Below are 24,847 nucleotides of genomic sequence, written 5' to 3' on the forward strand. Positions count from 1 at the left end.
AATGTGGACTTAAGGAGACAAACTACCTTAAAAGCTTTCCATCCATGATCTGAACACACTGATCCTTGCAGGGTGGCGAGGGGGGCTGGTGGTGACCATCTCTAGCAGTCATCAGCTGAGAGGCAGGGTTCACCCTGGACAGGTCACCAGAGAGAAGCTAAGCACACCCTTTGCTTCAATCAAATTTGACAGGTGGGCGGGACTTCCGGTTTTATGAGGCGGGACTTCCGTTTTTTTCAGGCGGGACTACCGGTTTGGGGATGGGGTGGGGAAGGGGTCAGTGTGGGGTCCGGAAGTTCGAGGAGGGGGTGAGTGAGGGAGGGGGCTCAGTGGGTGGTCCGGAAGCGAGAGTTATAAATAGGGTTAGAGAATACAGCGCTCTACTTGTAGCGTTTTCTACAGAAGTCATCATCAACAAATTCATCCTCTTACTGAGGGTCAAGAACCACCCCTCATATATGAAATCCCGATGTGTACCTGGAATCGGACCATGCAGAGGATAATGCTGGGGAGGGGTGTTCGACCTCTGATGCACCTGGTCTGTCGACTGAGTCTTCAAGGGGGCTCTTGACGAGTAGATAATCTATTCTATGTGAGACCCTGGTGTCAATCTCTGAGTACTCACCTCGTCTACAGGATGCTCCTAAGAAAAATACATTTTATGTGTGTCGGGTGCAGAGGCCGTCTTTTTTTGAGAAACTGAAAGAAGACTGGTCTTTGGAGCCTTATGGGCTTTGGGGGTCATTCGGCTATGTTTTTCAGTATGAAAGGGGGGAGCTTTACCTGTACCAATTGGATAAAGATGAAGAACTCGCACCGCTAACGGCTACGTGCAGCCTGACCTCCAACGATTGGGCTGTGTTAAAGTATACAATCCCCTACTTCAGTGAAGCTGGTGAGTCAGTCATGGAGCATGATAACGAAGATGACTGTGGAAACCTGTTCAGCTCACGAACTGCAAAATGCGGCAGAAAACAGTGTTTCCTGGGCGATGATAGCCAGCGGTGCTATTCTCATTAGTGCAAAATGAGCGTCGAGAAGTACCACAACAGGTCGGTGGACTTTACAAGCAAGCTGACAAACCGGAGTTACCAGATTTGTTTGTTTTGGAAGCTATCAATCTAGATGTCGGTGACAATGCTGGCTGTACCGCTTGATGTCAGGTCAGAAATACGATCCCCAACTTCCATCACTTTCTGAGTCCAGTTTCGAAACTCTCGTTCTTGGTGCGAGATGTTATCGGTGAAGAAAAAATTGGAATTGGAACTCCCTGTTCTCTCACAGGGACCCACCCTCTTAACACCCTCTTGAGGACACCCCCCCCTGCTGTATATATGAACACGGCCTCGAGGTTCCTGACACACATTCCTCATTTTTCTTCCTGCCTGAGACTACCGCCGTCGACCTGCGAGAATGGATGGAGCGCACAAGCTGGTGATGTGGGGTCCGTGCTGGGATGAATGCTCTCAATCTTCAGGGAGTCTGTTCTCTCCCGCATCCCCCGGAAGCTACTACATGGAGCCATATCATCCACCTTCACCGGTCTTGTACTCCTCTACCACCTCATCTCCAGCGATCTCTCCTACACATTTTTTAATGTCTACCATGCCGGATTATGGTATGGACACCGGACCGCTTCACTCTACCCCTCAAGCGACAGCAGAGCAGGAGGAGGTTGCAGCGCTGGTTAGTGGCTATTTCGGATCTTAACCGACGCCAGCCGTACCTGAATATGGTACAGAGACTGGACTGCTCGAGTCTACCCTTCAACCGGTAGCAGAGCAAGCTAGCGGCTTCTCCAGATCTCCACCACCCCCTCCAGCTTCTCCAGTTTCACATCAAGATGAAGTTGATGGGCGGTTGTCAACTACGCTCATCAGCGGCGTAAAAACAGCTCTACTTCATTTATTCAATATCACCTATTTGAAACACCTCAAAGAAACCTGTTATGGATGTATAACCGACCACCCGAGTCAAAAACAACATCAATGCCTGGAAATGCCTGAGGAGGATTATTACCAACTCCACTTTCCCCGCATCACACCACGACTCCTGACTCGTCGTTTCATTCCAGCTGTTCAGTATCTGTTGAGGCAATAGTGTATACATGTACAAGATCCGGTCGTCAAGATCATCGCAGAGACACTTTTACATGAAGTGAAATCGGCATTCAGGATCCAGACAGCAATTGCAGAAATGTATGAAGGCGTGATGAAAANGTTTGCAAATGCTGCGGCCGGATTTGAGTAGCTCTAACATGGACCGGATGTGCGCTTTTATTGTGAAAGCAGCACGTAAATGGGTGTACCATAATGTCTTGAGCGACCGCGCACTTGTATATTGTGTGCTGGGCCGGCTGGAGTCAGAGCCGGCTAGCTTTACCGCGGTGCCACACCACTGTCGTGTGTGATGCATGAATGCATCACACAGGACAGTTTTAAAACTGATTAAAACATTAATCATGTTTTAATGTAAAATGCTCTGTACCTACTGCCATCTAGTGATAATAAAATTACATGATTACGTCGCTAGTCACTACTACAGCAAAGACACTCAAAGATGGCAGTATTTGCAGATAATTAATTCGTTTTCAAAAAATCTTTTAAGACCAATTACCGTATTTTCCGGACTATGAGCGCACCCCGCCTCCCCCCTCCTGGAAACTTGCATATATCAGCCGCACCGGGCTACAGGCCGCTGGCATCTCTGCCGCTCTCGGTTTCCCATAAGGACCCAGCAGAGACCTGCGTCCTAATAACTGCTGGATATATTAAGGACACAGTTCTCCATCTCCAAATCCGGTTTTGTTCACGCCGAGTTTACGTGCAGCGGCTCTATTTCCCTCCTGTTCTGCCAGATCGACACTCCTCAACTTAGAAGCTGCATCATATGAGTTTGAAAACATTTCTCCGTCGTGCCTGCTGCTAGCATGTGCTTGTTCTAAATGAAAATTAGCGCGTTCTTCTTTGAATTCCAATTTTGACTTCCAATGACTCACCCCCTGCTAAAGAGCCCCCTGGTGGTTGAAGAAAAATCCACAGAAAAGCTGCATGTTCAAAGTGTATAGCTTATAGTCCGGAAAATACGGTACGGTACGGTAGGTGAAATTGGATCATTTCCACGGCACACCTGACGATCACTCACGGTACACTAGTGTGCCACGGCACAGTGGTTGAAAAACACTGGTCTAACTCGGACTAGGACGTCACCAGCTTGAATTTACCAAAATTAGTAACTATTGTCAAGGCCCTCTCTACTTTTAAGGCAATATTAAGCGAGTAAAAATGGCGAATTTGAACAGCGTCTGTTATCTTCCCTGCGTTCAAGTTTTTTCTTCTCTTTATGGCGTTTTTTTTTTAAATGGAAGTGTGGAATACCGCCACCGTCTGGTCTGGGGTGTGAACTGGAGCTAATCCTGTTGATCTTACATCTTATCTGAAAATGGATTGGGTGCTTTCTTAAACAACATTACATCATGATTATCATTTTTTTATTCTTTGCAATTTTAACAAAAATAGTGAAAGATTATTAAAGGCACCTAAAAAGGTTTACTTTTTAGGTGCTTAAAAGTATGCCTAAAAATTACATGAAAAGTACTTTATAGGTGACTAAAAGGCATACTTCTGCATATGTATTAATTAGTTTTATTTTGTAATCAGGTTGCTGCGTGTTGCAGACTTCTGCCCAGGTCCCTCTTGAAAATGAGATCTGGATCTTAACGGGGTTCACCCGGTTAAATAAAGTTATAAAAGGCATACTTTATTAGCCTAAATTATACACTAAGATGTAATTTACAACATAGTGAAATTAATCATTTAAAGTAGTGTTAAGTGAATTAAGTGAACACAAAATATATTTTAAATATATTTTAAATATACTTGAGCAAGTGTATATTTACACTTGGGGAAATATATATTTTGCTCACTTAAAGTATACTTTTATTTAACATAATTGTACCAAAATACACTTTTAGTAAAAAGTGTATTTTGGTACAATTATGTTTAAGTGTGTTTAAAGTTATAATTTCAAAATTGGTACAAGCATACTTTTAGTATTCTTCAGATATATTTATTGGTAGTACACTTAATATTTAGTATACTTAAAGTGGACTTTCACAAATGTAAGTATGTTTGAAATATACTAAAGTATACTTTTTTTCACCTGGGTTCTGACACTGTCTGTTCCTTGTGCTCCTGAGTCAACTACTTGGATTTATCATTAAACCATTATTTTCATCATGTCTACCTGGGCCTTCCTGCGTCTTTCCTCACTGCCACAACCACAAATCATTACACCGTTCTGACCAAAACAACCAATCAGAACTAGTAGGACGTTCTTAGCACTGTCAATTAGCCTCATTCACTCACTGCTAAATGTGCTAATGGTGGAGAAACAACTTATCATTACAAGAAACTGTTTATCTGCCGTCATTAGTAGCTATGCTAACTAAACTGAGCATTCACAGTTTGAATCTGCACAGCTCTGTGCTATGCAGAGCAGCATGGCACAAATCAAGGGGGGAGTAATGTGAGATACACTAAATTTATTAGTTTATTTATTTTACTGTTCATGTTTATTATAGTTCACAGGTACCCCACCCAATTTGTTTTGTTTATTATAATAAGTTAATTCCTTCAGAACTTTATTTTGTGTCTGTCTTATGCCTTGATCGTCTGTACTAATATTTCCTATATGTAATTGAATGTGTCTGTTTTATGTGTGTTCCTTGAACGTGCCGTTATGCTAGTGAGTGTTCTGTTTTTCGTCTGCTGAGGAGCGTGAGGCACCAGGTGTGACATACTAAGTTTTCTTGTGTTAAGGTAAATAAAACCCATTTTTATTCACAAAGACAACTCTGGGCGTGATCTTTGCCTGATCCCAGCAACAGGAAGGATGAGAGCAACACATGAGATTGTGATTGACAGCACTAAAACTTTCCTGCCACTGACTGGTTGTTTCTAGCACTGGGAGAAAGCAGAGGAAATAGATTTTTCACAGATTACCTCTCATACCATACTGTTTTAACAAATATGTGAAAAAAAACATTTATAAAAAAGTGACATACTGCAGCTTTAGTTTCATTCAGGAAAGGATGGGTCAGGAGGGACGTGGGTTATAACTGCTGCTGACTGACTCATCTATTGCTAAGTGGTAAAAGGTACAAGGGACAAGTTAAATGTTGGTAATTTTTTTCCTTAATTCATTAAATGCTAGTGAAAAGGAGGCAAATAGTAGTTTTAGCTAAGCTAATTATGCTAAATGGTTGATAATCTCACACAGTCTACTCACCTCTTTTGGAGAAAAACAAGAGGCTGAAGTTGGTTTCCAAGTCTAGCTTCCAATAGCTAAAGGGCGATTCCACCTAATTTTTCACTACCTTCCCCATCTTTAGTAGACTCTAGTTTAAAAACTACAACCCCTAGACACTTCAAACATGTACTAGATTATTCTCCTCTTCAAGCTGGATATATAAAACCATGTTTGGGATTTGTGAAAACGTTTGATATTCACCACTTTTTTTGCATCTGGATCATACTAGATCTGCTCTAATTAAAAAACTACTGCACCTGGACACTTCAAATCTGGACTAGATTATTCTCCTCTTCAAGAAGAATCTTTATAACCATGTTTGGGATTTGTGAAACCTTTTTCTGGGGGGGTCGGGGCAAATATGGATGTGTTTTTGGATCTGGGAGTGGGTACATTACATTTTTACTACTAAAAACAATCTTAAAAACAATCTTTGAAAATACAATATGATTACTTTTGTAATTGACAAGGCCCCAATTTTTTTATTTTTTTTATTTCTATGAACAAAAAATAAATAATTAAATTGTAGAGGGTCCACTGTTGATCAGGGCCCTTAGAATTGTCATCACTTTTCACCCCCTATACTGCGCCCCTGGCTGCTTCCATACCTTCAACTTGCATGTTGGACCAAACCACCCAAACCAATTATTTAAAGAAGTGTTCTCCTTTTATTTGTATCCCTATTTTAGATATCTACCTTTAGCAAATGGGCACATACCACAAGATTTTAAAGTCGTTGTAGCTAAACCTTAAGAAACCTTCTCTCAATCAAGATGACGTCGTGAATTATAAACCTATAGCGAGTGATGGCAAGATGAAGCTTCCTGAAGCACTGAGGCAATCCATCCAATCATTCGACTCATGAGCCGATGCGCCGCAGTGCTTCGTTTGCTCTACTGGACAATATATGTAAAATAGGCAATGTGAAAACAACATGAAGCCTTACAATTAATAAACAAGTAAATTATGTTTGTTATTCTGATACATAAATTCTGATGATATTCTTAATCTGTTTAACAATGGCTAGAGGAGCTCAATTTTTTTCAGTTATTTGTCTTATACTGTCACAAGATATTGACAGTTTCAACCTATAAAAAAAAACTTACTTTAAAAAAAAAAAGTTAAATACTGCAGCTTTAACTCCAAGCAGTACTTTGCAGTACTCTCTTGTGTTTCTGGTGTCAGAGGAAGGAAATCCTGTGGGGTAGCTTTATGACCCATTAGAACCTAAAAGTCATCTTTTAAATGACCAATGAAATGAGATGATGTGGACCTGCCCCAGGGCAGTCATACAATCTGCTAAACCTAGTGATAGAAAAACAAATCACTGTGCCCCATGGCCAGCTCAGAATAATGACCACAAGACGATTTACACTACAACGAGAACCTCCAACCACTACATGATCTTACAACTGAAGAAGTTCTTACTGTGGAACAGGAGGGAAAAAGTATCATCACTGATTCATTTGTGCAGAGAGATGAGTATATGCATTGAAAAATCTACACCAGGGACAGTTTTTGGACAGTTTTAATTGAGACATCAACACACAGCTCTAATTTAAGCTGAGAGGAGAGTGCTATTTTTTATTCTTTTTTAATCTCCTATTAACTGGATGTTTAACATTAGCAACACAAGCATAACCATTACATTTAAACCTGCTACGTACACAGGGCAAGACACTACTATTGACTGTTCTATCTGATTGATCATATTGCTTTTAAGAGTTTCATATAACACAACAGACAGCACAAACACTGAAACATAAAAGGCAGAATGGTGGAACTCACCCAGACACTAAGAATTACACAAGATCCAGGTGGACTTGCAAACCAATCTTCCTTTGAAATCAGATGATGAGATCAAGGGCTGAGAAAGTAAAGGAGTGTGGTGACCACATAAACAAAGATACACTCAGAATCAATTAAAAACCATTAATGTTAATAATAAGAAAATACTGATGACACAAAAATGGTTGTCTTTTTATGACTTGGGTCTTATTTAAAAACTTTGGATCTTAACAACGCATATGACATCACAGGATGAGGCACCATGTTACTTAATCACAGGACATATAAATGCTTAACACTGTTACTCATTTCCATCCAGTTTCCAACTTTAACAGTAAGCGTTAAAACTGGAGGTGTTGCACAATAAGTCTTATAGCATCCACAAAACCTCTAGATCAAACCTCTAGAACAACTGTCTTTGAAAGGCATATAGAAGACAACTGTCCCTTTCAATGACTGGAAAGTAAAAGTAAACATTAGATTATGTTAAAAAGTAACTTTTTTAAATTATCAAAAACTTTTTCACGTTTGTACAGGCGTAAAAACATTCGTAAAAATGTGAGCATTAACAGAGGTAAAAATATGCCATTCACCAAAAAACATACCTTCAGTGAAGTATGTTTGTTTTATTTTTACTTCAGTGAAGCTATGCAACTCCCCTGATCAAAGAGTGGGGCAGGGGGGTTTCATAAAGTGGCTCTCAAAATCTACACGTTAAAATGTGTTTAGTTTCTGCTTCAACAGTGTGTTATTTTAAGCCTGTAAACCCCTAACCAACTAGGCTATAGAACTTTTTTGTTATTTCAGCTTTCCCTTCAAACAGATTTGTTTGTTTTTTAATTGAATGGCTTAAGATAAATTACCTGAGGAAAACATTCTTAAAGGGATCCATGATTAGTCGAACATGTTCGTCTAAATATATTGTAATTTTCCTATTAATTACAAAATTGTTGTTTGTGATATCAGACACGACTTCCAAAGGACCTAAGTGCATTTCTCTCCAGAAGACGAGTCATTTGTACGAGCAAAACTGGCAATGGCTCTAACAGGTGGTCGTTACCTTCACAAGCTAAAAACAAATGCCATGCCGACATTTTTTAACCAAAAAGCGCCTAAACCCCGCTACCACCAGCTAGTGAGCTAAAGATGATCGGAGAAACATTGATGTGGAGCAATGGAACCTATTTGAAATGCTACTGCTACTGCTGCAGGTACTGAACAAACTGACACTGGACTGAAGACCGGTGTCAGACCAGATCTACAGACACTGGGAGAAGCATCAGAGACAAGCGGTACTAGGAGCTCTTTTAGATGATAATGGAGCTATTGCTACTGCTGCTGGTACTAAATGTGAAACCACAGACCGACACTAATATGAAGATCGGATACAGAGTTATGAAACTACTTACTGGATCACCACCAGAGGTACGTGTCATTCAGTGTTTCATTTATAAAGCTGAAGGTGGCAGCAGCAGTAAAACACCAACTCTTTCCTCTTCCTCTGTTTGCTCCTCCTTACCTTCATCTTGTGATTTCTGGATTCCTATCGATTTCAATGCGCTCCAGTTCAATTTGAAAAGACTTAATGACATTACTCATCACTGTTTTGGTTGGACGGAGCTACGCCAAATAGACTTCATTTACCCAGAATGTATTGCAGCGTGAACAACATGGTGATGTACGTGTGACAATATTTGATTAAAATTTATAAAAATTATTCAACTATTATTAGTGTACTGTTTTTACATCTAAAATAAATATTTCTCAAAGTCTATTATTACAGCTAATCAAAGATCCCTTTAAGAGCCACTGTTTCAGCTAACTGTACAATTTTCAAATCCATTGTTCAGCCAACTCACGTGGACATGTTTAAATATGTCCACCTTTATTATAAAATATTGAATAAAGTTGGGTTTGCCATCTACATTCCAACCTCATCACTACACTCCCATGTTGTTCAACAGGTCAACACTTAAAGGGAATGATAGCCAGTTATCATTCCCTTAATTGAGGGTCATATTGTTATATATATGACCTTGGAAGCTGGGAAGACGCTGAGGCTGAAAAGCAGCAGAAAAACAGCCAGTACCACTTAGCAGGAAGCTGACAGCTTAAATAGTCTTCACAAACTGGTGACGTATGTTTGATATTATCCATGGTTTTGATTGATTTTGTGTTAAGTAGCAGCACAGCTTGCATTGATGGCTTCAACCAGTTAGCAACCATTCCGTCATGTATGGTGGGATGGCATTGAAGTGAATGCTATTTTATCGCATTCACTTCAAGTTTGTGGAAGACACTGACTTTTCTTTATTATTCATTATTATAGTGGATGTCATGGGGCAGAAAAAAATAAACACAGTCTTGCTGTAGGTTCAGTCCAGGAAGTGCCACAGGTTCTACATGGCTAAGGGTGTGTTGAAAGGCTGTGATGCCTGGGAGATCGGTGGAACTCCTATCTACATGATCCCAATACATGGACTGCTGTATTCACATACCCACGATGCCGGATTGGGCATGCTGAGGCTTGAAAGACTCATTCCATCGATTCAGTTGGGGCGAATGTATTGGATGTCCAGGTCATCTGACTAATGATGCACGGTGTGTCACAATCTGACTGAGAGAAACGGTAGGTCAAGGCCGGTGGTGATCCTGGTGGTGTGCCCATAATGGGCAATGAGGAAACCAACCCGGGTGATGCAGAAAGTTCGCCAGCCTACCCCGACTGGCGATGTGGTGAAAGCTTGGCTTGGGTGGCCCTGGAGGTCCAGGATGTCGTTAATGGTTAGTTTCAGTTATGAAAAATAATAAAATCAGAGATGATGTTTGCTCAAAACTTAGTCTTAAATTAAGTGTAAAATACTGAAGCACCAACATGCCTGAAGAAGCCAAGTCTTCTTTATGGTTTGGCCATTTCAGCTTATCATATCCATCAACATCAAGAAGATGCTTTTTAGAACTTAGATCCCACCATTTAATGAATGTGCTGAAAATGAAGTTTCACAAAGTGCTAGTTAAGAGGAAACTACATTGTGAGTGCATACTTAGAGGAGTAGCTCAAAGTTAAGTCAAAACATTGATGTCACAAGTTAGAAGTACAGCATGCCATGTGAACTGGCAATAAGGGCAGGCAAAAAGACTAAATAATGTAATCAGAACTGATGCAAATATTTGCCAAACAAGAAAATAAGATCCAAGTTGTAGAAAAGGTTACAATTATTTTGGACAAATAGCAGAATAACATTTCATTGACATTTAGTTTGCATATGTGGTCTATTGTAACATGCAATTGCATTTGTCATAAGAGACATAAGTAAAGATGTCTCATTTTATATAGCAGTTCCATTTTTTTGAGAGCTGTCAGCACTTTATGGCCTCATGAGCCCTGATAAATTGGTTCAGAAATGTTTATAGAGAAGTAACACTACTGTGTGTCATTACTACCAGTGCACAATTTTTGTATGGGAAACATGCCCATTCATTTGGCAAGAAATGGTAGTTTCTTGTTTTACTGCCAAACCAAATTGAAAAGGCAAGCAATTTTCTTCAGCAGCCAGTTTGTGATGCTCCTGTTCTTTAAAAATGTAGAGCTTCAACTACTTCTATCCAAATTAAAAAGTCATCGTTGCTCTTCAACACTTCACCCACAACAAAGCAATTTTTAAAAATTCTGCTGGTAAATAATTTTGTCCATATTGTATGACATCATTTGTTATCTAATCCCAAATAATTTAAGACTAAAAATAGAAAAACTATTTTGTTTTCTTATTTTTCAATTTTTTTTAATCCAACATCTGTCACTGGAATGGCCCAGAGCCAAAACTCTTATCCCAGTAGGAACACTGATGCTCCAACTGGTCCAGGAGTTTGTCCACAGAGTCCTCTTTGTTCTCCAGTTTCAGGTATCGTCTCCCACTTCCCAGTTCTAGTCGAGGCCAGCTTCCACCGGTTTGGTCCTCTTCTGCATCTGTTGTCTCTACAGGGATCCTCACACAACCCTGGGAACTTATCTCTTTTTTATTGATTTGGAGCTGATTTGTCTGAATGTTCTTTTTGCATGGGAAGAGTTCCTTCTCGAAGTGCAGCCCAATTTGGGCTTTGTAAGGCTTAGTCCTGTAGCTCATACTCTGACAACGCCTGTGTTGGGCAGCAGGAAAATCCACCTCTTCCAGCTTAAGGTTGGACATGGAGCTAGCAGACACAAGGCAGAAATTAAGCTTGAGGAGTGGGGCAGTCTGTAAACTGAAACAGTGCTTGCTCCACAGTTCTTCCCCTGTCTGAGAATTACTGTCTACCTGGCAGTGATCACATGACTTACACAAGGTTGAAGGGGGTGAGGGTACAGGCTCTGACTCTTTGTGATGAGTCAGAGCTTCTGTCTTCAGGTCTGTTTGCTGGTAGATGCCTTCCACACTGCCCTCCTTGTCCCTGATGTAGGTGGTCTGCAGTAGGGGCTCAGAGCATGCCAGCTGCTGCAGACACATGATATTGAGATGAGCAGCAGGCAGACTGCTTACCCACTGATAGTGTTTGGTCATAGAGTTGGCTACTGCCAAGTCTCTGAGGCCTGCAGAGGGCACAGCTGCTGATACAGAGCAGATAACATTGCGCATCTGAGCTAGCAGCATCTGAGTCTCTCTATCTCTATTTTCATATAGGACAGTGTTTGCACATATCAGGATGAATAGTCCGACTCCCATGATTACTGGCCCCAGGAGCTTCATGCGGTCACCATGGAGGAGACTGGCTGGAGAAAAGAACCCCTTGGTACCCAGACTCCAACTGGATGGCTGTGGATCTGAAATGCTTTCCAGTTCTGTATCTTCTATTATGGATGACCTTGAAAACCGATAGGGCCAGTAACCAGCTACAGCCAGAGCAGTTCCAACAGCTACCACAATGACCCCCAGAACCAGGAATGCTCCGGGCATAGAACGGATGCGAAGCTTGCCTTGAATCATCCTGTCCTTCTTCATTCTGCCTCGTAGACAGAAACGCGGCTTCCGTCTGCAGGGAGGAGATGGTGGTCTAATGCCTCTGCACATCTCAGTCTTCATGGCACAGTTTTGTCCTGCTTAAACTCTGCCAGAAGTCTGTGAGAAAAGTACATTTGAAGAATTAATGCAGTTAACACCTAATCCACCAGGCAGAACATAAAGAATAATTATAATAGAATTCATCTGAGTGTCTTTTCCAAGTACAAATTGGAAATTTGTACTTGGATGCAAAATTGGATGAAAATATACACAGTATAGAAATATTTGATCACAATGATTAGGCATATATCTATGAAACCATTGCCACTCACTTTTAGTGAAGCAACTGTGTAAAACTAAAAGAACCAACATGACTGCATTTGCTTTAACAGCATCTGAGTTAGGCATACTTCCAGGCTTTTCACTTATCCCATCCCAGTATTTTATCTATGGGTGGCCACATATTTGTCATGCAATGTTTTTTTCTGACAACCTCAAATTTTAGATATCATAAAAAAATAATGGAAAAATTTTTAATATGTTGCAACAATTTTGTACCTTTTTGAATAATTATGGAGCTCATATCTTTTTTGCACATCATATGACAAAAGAAGATGTCAGATTAAGTCATCCATTCATAACAGCTCAAAATGTTATTTTCAGAAACATCACTTTTTGTAGATTTATCCTACTGCACATAATTTATTTGATGATTTATTGATTATACTAGGAAAAGCAACACATATCACAAACTAATGTAGGAATCCAGGAATATTGAGTGGTGTGTATTGATTGATTTATTATAACTTATTATTAGAGTTCTTGCCAGAAAACTGAAAATAATAAAAAGGTTGAGTTTTAAATACCACAAATGTTTTGTCTCTCAAATCAAGTAGAGACTCTTGCTGGTCCATTCTATCCAAACCTCAGAACATCCTGAACAGCAACCCAGACTACTTCAACTTACTCCTTTCAAGGCGGAGAAGCTGTGGCTCTATTCCAAGCCCTGCCTCTGAGGCTGAGCTGGGCCGTTCTACAGATGAAGCTCATATTGGCGAGTTGTATCCAGGATCTTATTTTTCATGTATGATCTGTATCTCCTGGTAATAGGTGAAGGTGAATAGGTGAATCAATCGACATTTGTAAATTTGGTAGATATTTGGTTTAAAAGTGATGGTTTCCTTTACATCTAGAATTAATTTTAGACAGTATTTGAAGCCTAAATGCAGATCTGTTTCATCTGAGAGTCAGTAGAGCAACAAACAAAATACAAAGGAGCGAAAGCAGCCAAACTCAAATTCAACTATCATACCTTTTTTTCTCACAAGATAACTAGCTATTGATATATAAATCCCTTGTCAACATTCAGCTGTTTATGATGCCATTTTTATTTTTTTATTAGAGATGCACACCGATCCAATTTGTATCGGTCCCAATATTTTAAAAAACCTAAATCAGGGCATCGATTTTTCATTTTGTTGCAGAAATTGCCTCAAGTATATGTAATAAGGAGCTCAAATTAGTTGTGTATATGTACCCAAATGTTTCTTCTTTTTTGGCATGTTGGCTAATTTACCTGCTCCTCTTTCTTCCCATCTTTTCTTTTTTAATATTTGGAGGGGCTGCTCCGCCCTTATATGCAAAGTATTATGCAAAGTACTACTTCACTTTATGGGGTTAAAGAAAACCAACACATTCTGCTTTGGCCTTGGAGGCATCCATTTAGGAAACCACCCATGTTTAGACTGCACACACAATGAAAGGTACTGTTTAAGAAAGTTTAGATCATTCAGTTTTTCCTCCAACATGCTACAGATCTTCTGTAAGCCTGTTGTGAAGAAGGTTTTGGTGGGGATAGCAGCATCACAGTCTGTGCCTTAAAAATTCTAAACAGGTGTTAAGGAAGGCTGGCTTTGTTTTCTGGACTGGGCTGGAACCTTTGGAGCTGACTGTGAAAAGAACAATGCACAATAAAATAAATAATATAATGGACAACCCTGAGCATTTTCTTCACAAAATTGTAATTGGACGTCTTTGGTCAGTGGCTTCTTCATTCTTGCTGTAATGGAGACCGCTAAAGGAGATCCCTTCCATATCCATCACAATGATTCTTTGAGGAAACTTGGGTCATTTGAATTGCAAAATTTAATTTCTCTTTGGGGAAATATTTTTCATATGAACTGAATCTGGAGCAGCTGATAAGGTGCTTAACTGTTCTCCTATAAAGAGATAATTTACTCTCAGATTGGAATTTTTACCAAAACTATTACAGCATCTGAATGATATGTATGGACATGCTTTCAATCAGTTGAAGAAGAAAATATATTTTCTGCAATATATTTTGTTGAAGTGAAAAAAGTTAAATCAGTCTGCTTTATATATATTAATGCTAGAATTTTATTTTTTGCAGCCATCCTTGGGAAACTTAAACAGAAAAATAGCTCAGAAAAATAATTTGAGAATAGGACTTTTTTTTTTTCTTTTGTATTTTTATGTTTTTGATTTTGTTTACCAGCACTGATATGAACAGTTGTAATCTTGTCAAAATGGAACAGCAAAAAACAAACAAACAAAAAAAACATTAAATGTTAGACTTGGTTAGCCCATGTCTAACTTTTTAATTACCTTTACTTTTTAAACTGACATCATTAAAGATTTTTTGTAATATCAGCTTTTTACCTTTTATTTTGTTTTTAGATTAAATAAAACTTCCTCCTCCTCCCTGTTTTTGGAGTTAATTTGTTTTAAAAGCTTTTTTCCCCATCTCACACCTCTTGGTTCAAACTCAATGACGTCCTTGTTGATCTTGAACTTGAGGTCACTAATTATTTTCAGGATGGTTTGTCAGTGGTAAGGAACAAAACATAATGGAAAACCCCAAAAATGTCATGCATTCATGGCTTCTTAAAAACATAAATGGATTAAACACAAAATCTTGTAGTGTGATTGTGTTTTTTGAGAAGTTAAATTAATCTTAGGCTGAAGTGATTTTTTTTTTTTACATCACACTGTGAGACTATGGATATGTTTTAATTGCAGTAATTGATTCTCATCTATATTGATTATCAAAATCTGATTTTGACACTGCATGCCAATTTTCACTTAAAATGATCACGGATGCAATCTGAGGTGCTGCATTTTTTCATAAGTATACATAACCATGGTTATACATTGCATATTTTTTGAATAGTTTGGTGACATTTAGATGTCCTTACGTTCACAAACGTGTCTGTTGTAGCAGGGCTAATAAGATGGGATATTTCACATCACACTGTTCATCTGAGCAGACAACTTTATGCTATAAAGAAATGTCATGGGTGTTGAGCGCACTTGACAGTAACACATCAAGAACACTTGAAAGCAGAGTGTCCAGACACTTTGACCCCCAATGTTCTGGGGGAGGCAGAACTGAGTGTGGCTATGTTCATCTTTATTATTTATTGTCTTCCCACTATGTGAGGCAGCTAATTAAAGGCCAGCTCGCTCCAAAGAAGCCACAAGTTGTGTTACAAGATGACAATAAATGTTTATGTCTGATGACCTTCTTGGGTGTGATACGTCAATAAAACCTAATAATACTTATATATTTAGTTGTGTGCAGTGCAAAAGCCTCACAAGCTTAATATGCCTGAACGCCAGGGACAGTAAGCCGTAGGAACTAGCTGACCGCATAAAGTCCATAATAAAAACTAGTCTACAGTTTCTTATTTGGAAGGACAAAATCGTTTTGTTTACCTTGGCGATGACCAATCTTAGACTGTCGTACCGCGACGTGCTGTGCTGAGGAATCTCCTCCTGTTAGAGACCGAGCAGAATTTGACAGTCTGTCCGGGTTGCACCATTCCTATACTTCTGCCTCCAGCAGCTCAATGAACACACCGTCAATTCGGCATAATCCTCGACAAGCGAGTTGATCTGACTGCAGTTCTCACTACTTGCTGATAAAAGAGGAATCTCTCTTCCAGAAATTATAATCGATTAAATTAGCAGCCGGTCACTTGAGAAAGCTTGGGTGTCCCTCTCCGATCTAAACTGACTGATAGCTTGTGGAATCCATCTAAATCAATTGCGAAACATAAAGCCCAGGCTAAAGTCATTCCAACTGTTGCCCGTATTCCAATACATCCTCCTCAGTGAGAGTGAAGAAGGACAAAGCACCGTGTCTGCCAACTCGTTGTGCCCCACAGAGAGCTGCCCCTCCCGCTCTACTGAGTTCCTGCGGCCGTTGCCTGCATGATCCAGCAGTCAACTGAATAACATTCCTGATTCTGTGCACAACATTTTCGAAATAAGGTTTGCGACATTCTTCGAAATGCAGAAAGCGTTCTTAAAGCAGAACTGCTCTGGATTGTCTTCCAAAATGATTGAAAAAGACAAAATGTGTTGAGAATTATAAGAAACAAATCAGAGACCTTATAATTTATGAACTTGTGGAAAAAATGGAAATACATAGTGCAGCTATGAGAAAATATTTTGACTGAATACATTAAGTATTAAATTAATTGGTTAACGGTCATGTATCAATTGTTCAGGACAGTAATGAATAGGTTAATCCTATTCAAATAAAAAAAATACTTTGATACCAAACGAAAATTAAATGGTATAACTCAGCATGAATTTAGCATTTTTATTTATGCAACAGGGTCTCATCTTCTGTAGTTGATTACTAAGCCATTATTTCATCATGAACATAAGAAAATGTCTGGCAAAAACACTACTTTTAGGTTTCTCTAGCTGGAATCAAAATCTTTATTTTATAGTTTTCTGATCTCATTAACTTACAGAATCCCAAAACCCAGCTGCTTTCAGTGTTGCTTACATTTATAAAAATGTGGCGAGTAACAAAGTACATTTACCTGTACTACTGTACTAAAGTATATTTTCTGAGTATCTTTATTTTAGTGTTTTTTTTTCCTTTTTGGAGAACTTACAACTTTCACTCTAATACATTTCAAAGACAAATATACTTTCTACTTCTCTACATTTCTTGTAAGCTTGTCATTACTTGTTCCTTTTGGCTGCAGTCTGCTGTTGATGGTTTTCTTTCCTAAAGTAGAACTGACCACATGCTATGCTCCTCAGTCACAAGAGCCTTTCTTAGAAACAAGTGGCATCCACAAATTCCCTACACATTGGCTCAGGGCTTCAGGAAGAGAAGTCAACATTAGGTACTATGTGAACCAGGTGTCAAGCAAGGATGGGGACATCAGTCCCCAAGAAGGCATTATAAAGGGTTGCCATCTGAAAATTCTGTTGTGGCCTTGAAATAAATTTTGTCCTAGGGACATAATGAACAATAAGTTTTAACATAAACCTATGGTATCATTCTGTATACTTATTGCTAGGGAACCCTGGGCTAAATGGGATTGATTTTGTAAAACAGTGTTTTACAAAATGTCATGAATACTATTTGGTTTCACCTAGTGGTAGAGGACCAGTGTTGCATAATAAAGTCTGAAGAGTTCTAAATTAAAAGTGGACATATGCTTTGAAATTCTTTCTTTTCGCATGTGGTCTATATAAAGTAGAACTGATTTGGTCTGAATTCCTGGTTATTGCAGCTCCACAACCACAGCTCGTTTACGTCTGTTCTGACGTGGAGTTTTGGAGCAACTCGTTTTTGCTGGTTTTTGTTTGTTTGTTTTAATGTGAATGAGACATTTCACGCCACACTCCCTTCCAGGTCGCAGTGTGTTCCACTTCACCTCGTTCAGCTATTTTTGTAGTTTGAAGTTGGACTACATCACTGCAAGGGGAAATTAAATGACGGATTCACAAAACTGATAAGCCGGAAGTCATAACCTTGTTTAGCGGTCATAAAAATGTTATAGGCAAGAGAAAAATGAACAGTGTGAAAAAAAAATACATCAAAAACAATATAAAGATCTATGCAGCACCAGGAGAGATTAAAGGTATTTTTTTTATTTTGCATTTCTAGACTCAAAGTACAAAAAGAAAAAACTGCATTTAAGGACTAAAAAAGTTAATTTGGACAATAAACGTCAAGGGTTTTGTTTTATACATTCTGGACCAAGGCGAGCTGATAAAAAGCTCAATTTTGTTGAGCTCGTACTCATCTTCTGTCTCATCTGTTCAAAGGACATTCTCCCAGAAGCTGCCAAGTAAATTTGTATTGCTTACTTTGAGACCATGGGAAAATGAAACCTGGCAGAGTGTGTGTGTGTGAGACGTTCTAGCAGAAAGCGTTTTAACATAAAAAATGTACTTGTTCCTTTTTATGCTCTAAAAATAACTTGGAGGTTTTAAATTTTCAGCAAACTTTTTAGTTCTGTAACATTTTATTGCATTAATAATGGTGACATACTATGACAAATGTATGTTCACAATTCACAGCCTCAATTCCTAATATTCTTTTGCTCAGAATTTATAACTACACATTCAAGCTTCCCATCATCTTTAACCTCCTGAATGTGTTGAACAAAATGCAGATAGTGACTGAAGAGAGATAAAACTAACCTACTGTGAGATTTCACTTAACTCAGACCTTTTATGAATAAAAATCAATTTATTTCCTCAGTGTTTCAGAAAATAAAACAAAAAGGAATTGAAAATGTTTTTTATATGGAAATGGGGTCAGGCAGGTTGGAAACAATATAGTCTTGATTTGCAGAGAACTCTGGAGGATGCCAGTGGCAGTCTATGATTGCATCGTACAGTTCTTCACTGAGGTCAATAAAGCTCCTGTTAGTCTCCACTACGTCCACCACCAGGCTGGGATCTACAACACAAGCAACAAAGACCAGTGTTACAAATTGGACAACCACCTCCCACTTCACAGTTTTTATTAGGGCCATCAATATTAACATGTGTTAACATCTAAAAAGTTTAACATTAAAATTGCATAGCACAGATTAATCACATTACATATTTTGAGATAAAATCCTTTCTCTTGTGGAGGGTTCCACCCAGTTAAAAGAAATGCATTTTTACACGGTCTTGTACTCCGTGCAACAATGGAGAGTCACAATGGTGAATGAAAAGGATGAGCGAGGAGTCAGACTGGTGTACTTAGTGGTAAATTTCACTAAAAAAAAAAAAACAAAAAAAAAGCGGTTAGAACGAACATCCCCATATATAGAGGACACCTCCATGTAACCATCCCAGCAAGGAATTCCATCCTCGGTTTCTTTCCAGCATATCTTTTCCCTCTTCCTGTCAAATAAGGTCCATTATGGCAAAGCAATTCTTAAAAGAAAAAAAAAAAGTGATGGATGTTTGGTTAAAACTAAGGTAGTATGTAGCCCAACTATTATCCTTCCATCAAATCACAACCATCTTATAGTTAACATTTCTACATTATGTTTGAACATGGACTGGTGTATAAGTAATTTGATTACATTTTTTAATCAATTGAGAGTAACAGGTTTTATACAAAGCACTCTAAAAGTTCTGAGAAGCAGCCATTTCTATTTTTTCCTCAATATTAACCATATTGTCTTTTTTTTATGTAAAACAATACAAGAGCCAGACAGAAGTTATCTCTCGCTATTTTGCAGCAGCAACAATATTGTTTTGATATTCTTCTTGTGCCATCATTAACATTTCTAAATCCACTAGTGAGAAGAGGACCAGGACACGCTGGACGGACTACGATTCTCGGCTGGTCTGGGAACGCCTTGAGATTCCCCCAGAGGAGCTGGAACAAGTGGCTGGGGAGAGGGAAGTCTGGGCCTCCCTACTTGGGGTGCTATGCCTGCGACCCAACTCCAGATAAGTGGAAGAAGATGGATGAGAGAAGTATAAACTTTCAGCCATGGTGAATTGTGTTGTCTGCCTTCTATTGATGAGGGTTTCTCATGCTCAGTCTTAACTCAGTCAAAAGACTCCACAATACAAAAACTTACCTTCAACTGCTTCTTCATCTGGAACTGCTTCACTTTCCTGAAGCAAAAAAAGAGCATAAAACATCAGAATGGCTGCTGTCAATAACAGTTGCTGTAAAAGTTGCTTAGCACAGAGAGCTCACCTGTACTTGGGCATACTGCGAGTAATCATACTGAGGATAAGTGTAACCATACATTCCTGCAGTCTGATCATACCCCCATGAGGAGTAATACCCTGGATACGCTTGCTGCTGGTACTGGTCATACTGGTCATAGCCGTATCTGTATCCTGAGCTGGACTGCCATGACTGTTTGCTTTCTGACTGCTGTTGCTGCAGCTTGTTTCTTAAGCTGGGAGAGGGGGAAAAAACACACTCCTGAATTTCTCTGATGGGCATTGATTCTGCTCACATATCCATCTGCACGCTGATGTAGCCCATTTGGAAATGACTCACTTATTAGCAGCCAGACTCAGCCTGAGAGGTTTGCCCCCGAGTCCCACAGCACCCTGACACTCATCCAATGCCCGTTTCTGAAGCCGCTCGTCTGGGAACTGAACAAAGCCACAGCCCCTGATGTGAAATACAAGGGCAGAGTTCAGAATGTTACAAGGAAGGCACCTTGTTTTTTAACAGCAAACATCAATATGAGTCCTGTTGAGACAAAACAAGAACCAATTGATACTATACAATATGCTGAGCATGACTATACTGAAGATTTTAGAGCAGTAATCTCAGACTGCACTCCTCAAGGGCCAGAGCCCTGCAACTTTTAGATGCATCCCTTGGCCTACACTAATTAAATGGCTAAACTGCCTCACTAGCATGGAGTCAAGCTCTACAGAGCTTTACTAATGAGCTAATGTTGGAGCCAGGTGTGCTGAAGCAGAGAGACATCTAAAAGTTGCTGGACATTGGCCCTTCCTCCGTTGGGGACTGGAGTTTGAGACAACTGTTTTAGAGCAATCTGCCACACATTGCTGTGCCTCTCAGTCATCAACTAGTCTCAGCTTCACTGATTTCTTTATTTCCTATTCACACAGATACAACACCATTTCACAACAAATATCTCACAGTAGTAAGCTAGACAAATATAACCAAACATAATAAACAAACAAAAGACAATAATATATATTTTAAAGAGCTATCCATGCAGGAGGCTGCATCTCATAAACTGGATTGCAAATATTTGGAAACAGCAGTGACTAAATTGCAAAGTCCTGCAGATGATGTTTGTTTTGAATTGACACAATATAAATTCTTCAGAATTAATTGAATTAACCTTTGAGAAAGAGTTACCATCTATGGATAAATAAAGCATCCATCCATCTAGTGGCAGCTTCTTCAGTAGCTTTGTGTAGTTAGAATATATCATCATCTAACTTGCAGCACAGAAAAGAGGAAACTTTAAGTCTTTCAGTGAATGGAGATAAATCATTATTTGTTCTACAGAGACCAACTTCCTCTAGGTGGAGCTGCTACAAAGGATGACTGGGTTCTCACTGTGAAAATGATCATTTGAGTCTCAAAGTAAAAAACAAAAATTAATTAGAGGGTTTTCTCCAAATTTTATCTAAATGTCTTTTTTAGAACCTGAACAACAGCTGCAACATTGTTCTGCACTGCATGTATGGACATACCAACATTTGTGAAAAACACGGTGACAAAAACCAAACCTAAAGATGTTACTTTAACAGAATAATTCTATGGACTTAAGCTATTTCTGATTTATCTATTTATGTCTTGTGACACAGAAGAAAGTATTTTCTCACAGAATCTGAAACAAACTTTGCAAAAAATAAGTGCAGCTTTATAAAAATGAGCAGTAAGATGGCTTGTCAGCAACATGACAGGCTGATGTTTTTGCACACAAATAAGTTCTGTGCCTCAGTCATACTTAGAGTTCCCCATGCTGTCAAGGACCACTTTCCCACCACGGCAGGACGGGTAACGGTTGTAAAAGAACTCATAAAGCATCCCATCATCCACCTCTGGAGTCAGGTCTCCCACAAACAGAGAAAACATCTGACTGAAGGAGAGAAAAAGGCAGCAAGACATCAGAAAGCATCCTTTGAGACTGATTCAATCTCTTGAGTTTTTTGGTACTTTAAATGGACTCACCCAGCCTCCTGTTTCCCAAATGTGGCTCTGTTCAACTTGAATCTTGTAGGCTACATCAAAGACATGTAGATACATTTTCAAAGGGATTTACATCAAACAACACACAAAGGAAAATGTGTTCAGGAAAAGTTTCAAATACCGGACTGGCTCCTGGCATGGACTTCCCGTTTACTTTGCGGAGACACCTTTCAGCTGTGGCCTCGTCCGACATCTCTACGAAACAGTAACCCAAAGCCCCCCTGGGAGATGGAGAACTGTTAAACGTCAAAATGAAAGCACTGCAAACGCTCTAGCTGGCTGTGGGCTCAACACTTACCCTGTCATCTTGTTCCGAATGATTCGCACATTCACCACCTGTTCCCCCATTGTGGAAAAGGCTCTAGTGATGAACTTCTCATCCATGTAGGTCTCAAGCTGAAGTGGAAAAAACAACAACAAATAAAACAGAAATGCATTCCAGGAATAAATGACTTAGTCTGCTGAGCACCATGTTCACGTACTGGTGTTTCACCACAACTTTCCATTTGGTCAGTTAAAAGTAGAGCTGGGCAATACATCAATAATTGATCGTGATAGGAACGCAATCAATATCAACAGATATTGATCACGTGATCTGATAAAATATTCTATATTAGATATATAAAATAATTACTGAAGTATAATCCAGAACTGCACAGCATTCTGGGGGATGTAGGCAGAGGAAATACTTTAGCCACTCAATCGCTCAGTCAACTAAGCAAGGTTGGTGGCATCTACTAACTCACCCACTCTTTGGTTGCCTAGCAACAACCTGTTGAGTAACTTGTGCAGTGGCAGTTTGCCACCGTGCCTCAAAAAAACCCAACAAAAACAATAACGATAAACGTGCGAGTGAAAACTGGATAAAACAGGACAAGTTACACCACCACTTTGGCAGTATTTAAGAGATTTAAAACAAAACAATTTAATTATATATGGACAATTATCGATAGACTAATACAAAGAACTTGTATTGTAATAAGGTTTTCAGCCACATTGTCCAGCCCTAGTTAAAAGTAAATGAAACTGGTTCTTGTCTTTATTACACATTCTGTACACTTATTAATGGGTTTACAGAAAAAACAAAAATGTAGCATAAAAGTCATAGTTGACTCCATTATACCAAAATATTGAATTCTTCCAGTCTTAAGGGATAATTATCCCTTAAGAAAGTTGTTTCACTTTTGATGCAACATGTGGCATTATTTTTTAACAACTGAACATCGTTTTCTTTTCAAAGTCTAAAATTTTCAAGATGTAACTTATGTCTCATCTTCCGTTTATATGCATATTAAAATAAAAATGTAGGAATCGTTCTGCAATTTACAGCATTCATACTGTATTTTCCCAGGAAATGTAAATTTTTTTTAGTTATATTCAACATTAGCAGCAGGGTGATTTTTTTTTTTGCGGCAACATTTCAGTTTCAGGACTTTTGAAAAAAAAAAGTATTAATGTTTTAAGTTTTAAATATTGTGTTACAACACTGACATGTTTAACAATAAGAAATTAATAATGGGCAAGTTCAGGATTGGATAAATTAATAATTACAGGTGTTTTTTTTTTTTTCACCATTGTCTCTGAATCTCTGAATGTGTTCCACCCTGTTAGGGACATTTACATATAGACCATAAATGGTTAAACATGTCAATTTGGGGAAAAAAATGACTTTCTTAAAAAGAGTGTGTCCCTTTTACTATATAATATGTTTTATTTTTGAAATTGTAACACATGATGTAGTTACGAATCATTTATGTCTGTATTGTAAAAAAAAACAAAACAAAAAAAAACTTTTTTTTACTCGTTATTACTGACAGCATAGAAAATATTGGTAATTTTAAAACGTATACCAATATGTGCATTTATTGGTCTTCAATTCCCAACATGGCACAGAAAAATTCACAGTTATTAATGTTTCTGTAACAATATTTAATAAAAATATGTGTGGAATGGGACATCACATGGTGGATTGTCCCATAACAGGGTGGAAATTCAATGTCTCTGATTCTAAAATCTGACAATTTTCATCATTGGTTGCAGAATTGCCTCTTTCAAGTCAAAGTATAGGCAGAGTATTTGTCCTGGCTCTATTTGGGGAAAAAAAACAGGTGACATCCCTGTTGTGGATTTTCCCATGACAGGTACTCATTGTTCCCCTCACAGGAGTCAATGGGGGCAACTAGTGAAATGAAAACAGACAAATGGCAAAGACATCTGATAATACCTCAGACTACTCTGCAACTCTATTCCATTGTCTGAAATTTTTTAGTTTACTTAAAATGATTACTTTTCACCCTAATTTCCACCCTGTTTGGTTCATGAACCTAACAGGGTGGAACTTTTCTAACTAATCTACCTGTAGCTCTTTATGTGGTGAACATTTAGCTAGCCAACCTTCAACTGAATAACAAACCTTTAATGACTAAATCTAATGTAATGTTTTTTTAAATTCTACTACATAAACATTTTTCACAATCTCTCCTAACAGGGTGGAACTTTTCTAACTAATCTACCTGTAGCTCTTTATGTGGTGAACATTTAGCTAGCCAACCTTCAACTGAATAACAAACCTTTAATGACTAAATCTAATGTAATGTTTTTTTAAATTCTACTAAATAAACATTTTTCACAATCTCTCCTAACGGGGTGGAACTTTTCTAACTAATCTACCTGTAGCTCTTTATGTGGTGAACATTTAGCTAGCCAACCTTCAACTGAATAACAAACCTTTAATGACTAAATCTAATGTAATGTTTTTTTAAATTCTACTAAATAAACATTTTTCACAATC

The 24,847-nt window shown here is 38.7% G+C and overlaps 2 protein-coding genes across 5 annotated transcripts in view; both read right to left on the reverse strand.

The window, feature by feature from the left end:
• Positions 1-6,906: 6,906 nt before the first annotated feature.
• On the reverse strand, positions 6,907-16,239 carry tmem200b (transmembrane protein 200B). 2 transcript variants are annotated; one of them, XM_016664551.1, is made up of 2 exons: positions 15,826-16,239; positions 6,907-12,191 (listed from the first exon to the last, which is right to left on the reverse strand). In XM_016664551.1, the coding sequence occupies exon 2, from the start codon at positions 12,153-12,155 to the stop codon at positions 10,896-10,898; it is 1,260 nt and encodes a 419-aa protein (XP_016520037.1). In that variant the 5' UTR covers positions 12,156-12,191; positions 15,826-16,239; the 3' UTR covers positions 6,907-10,895. The 2 variants fall into 2 exon arrangements, with proteins under 2 accessions (XP_016520037.1, XP_007578929.1); XM_007578867.2 differs by having other exon boundaries at positions 15,810-16,238.
• A 2,347-nt stretch (positions 16,240-18,586) lies between these two features.
• LOC103156719 (tRNA selenocysteine 1-associated protein 1) overlaps positions 18,587-24,847 on the reverse strand; it is an 8,635-nt gene continuing 2,374 nt past the window's right edge. The window contains exons 2-9 of one of the 3 annotated variants that reach the window (XM_007578868.2): positions 22,355-22,452; positions 22,178-22,292; positions 22,039-22,088; positions 21,815-21,946; positions 20,374-20,490; positions 20,062-20,269; positions 19,940-19,976; positions 18,587-18,813 (exon numbers count right to left, since the gene is read on the reverse strand). In XM_007578868.2, coding sequence (XP_007578930.1) covers positions 18,653-18,813; positions 19,940-19,976; positions 20,062-20,269; positions 20,374-20,490; positions 21,815-21,946; positions 22,039-22,088; positions 22,178-22,292; positions 22,355-22,452 — 918 coding nt within the window. In that variant the 3' untranslated portion in view covers positions 18,587-18,652. The remainder of the gene's footprint in view (positions 18,814-19,939; positions 19,977-20,061; positions 20,270-20,373; positions 20,491-21,814; positions 21,947-22,038; positions 22,089-22,177; positions 22,293-22,354; positions 22,453-24,847) is intronic. The other 2 variants (XM_007578869.2, XM_016664553.1) reach the window with 2 other exon arrangements.

The sequence above is a fragment of the Poecilia formosa genome, unplaced genomic scaffold (assembly GCF_000485575.1).
Source record: "Poecilia formosa unplaced genomic scaffold, Poecilia_formosa-5.1.2 Scaffold495, whole genome shotgun sequence".
Lineage (NCBI taxonomy): Eukaryota > Metazoa > Chordata > Actinopteri > Cyprinodontiformes > Poeciliidae > Poecilia > Poecilia formosa.

Bases quoted from the DNA above. Each gene is read 5' to 3' on its own strand.
- tmem200b (XM_016664551.1), bottom strand. From the start codon at position 12,155: ATGAAGACTGAGATGTGCAGAGGCATTAGACCACCATCTCCTCCCTGC.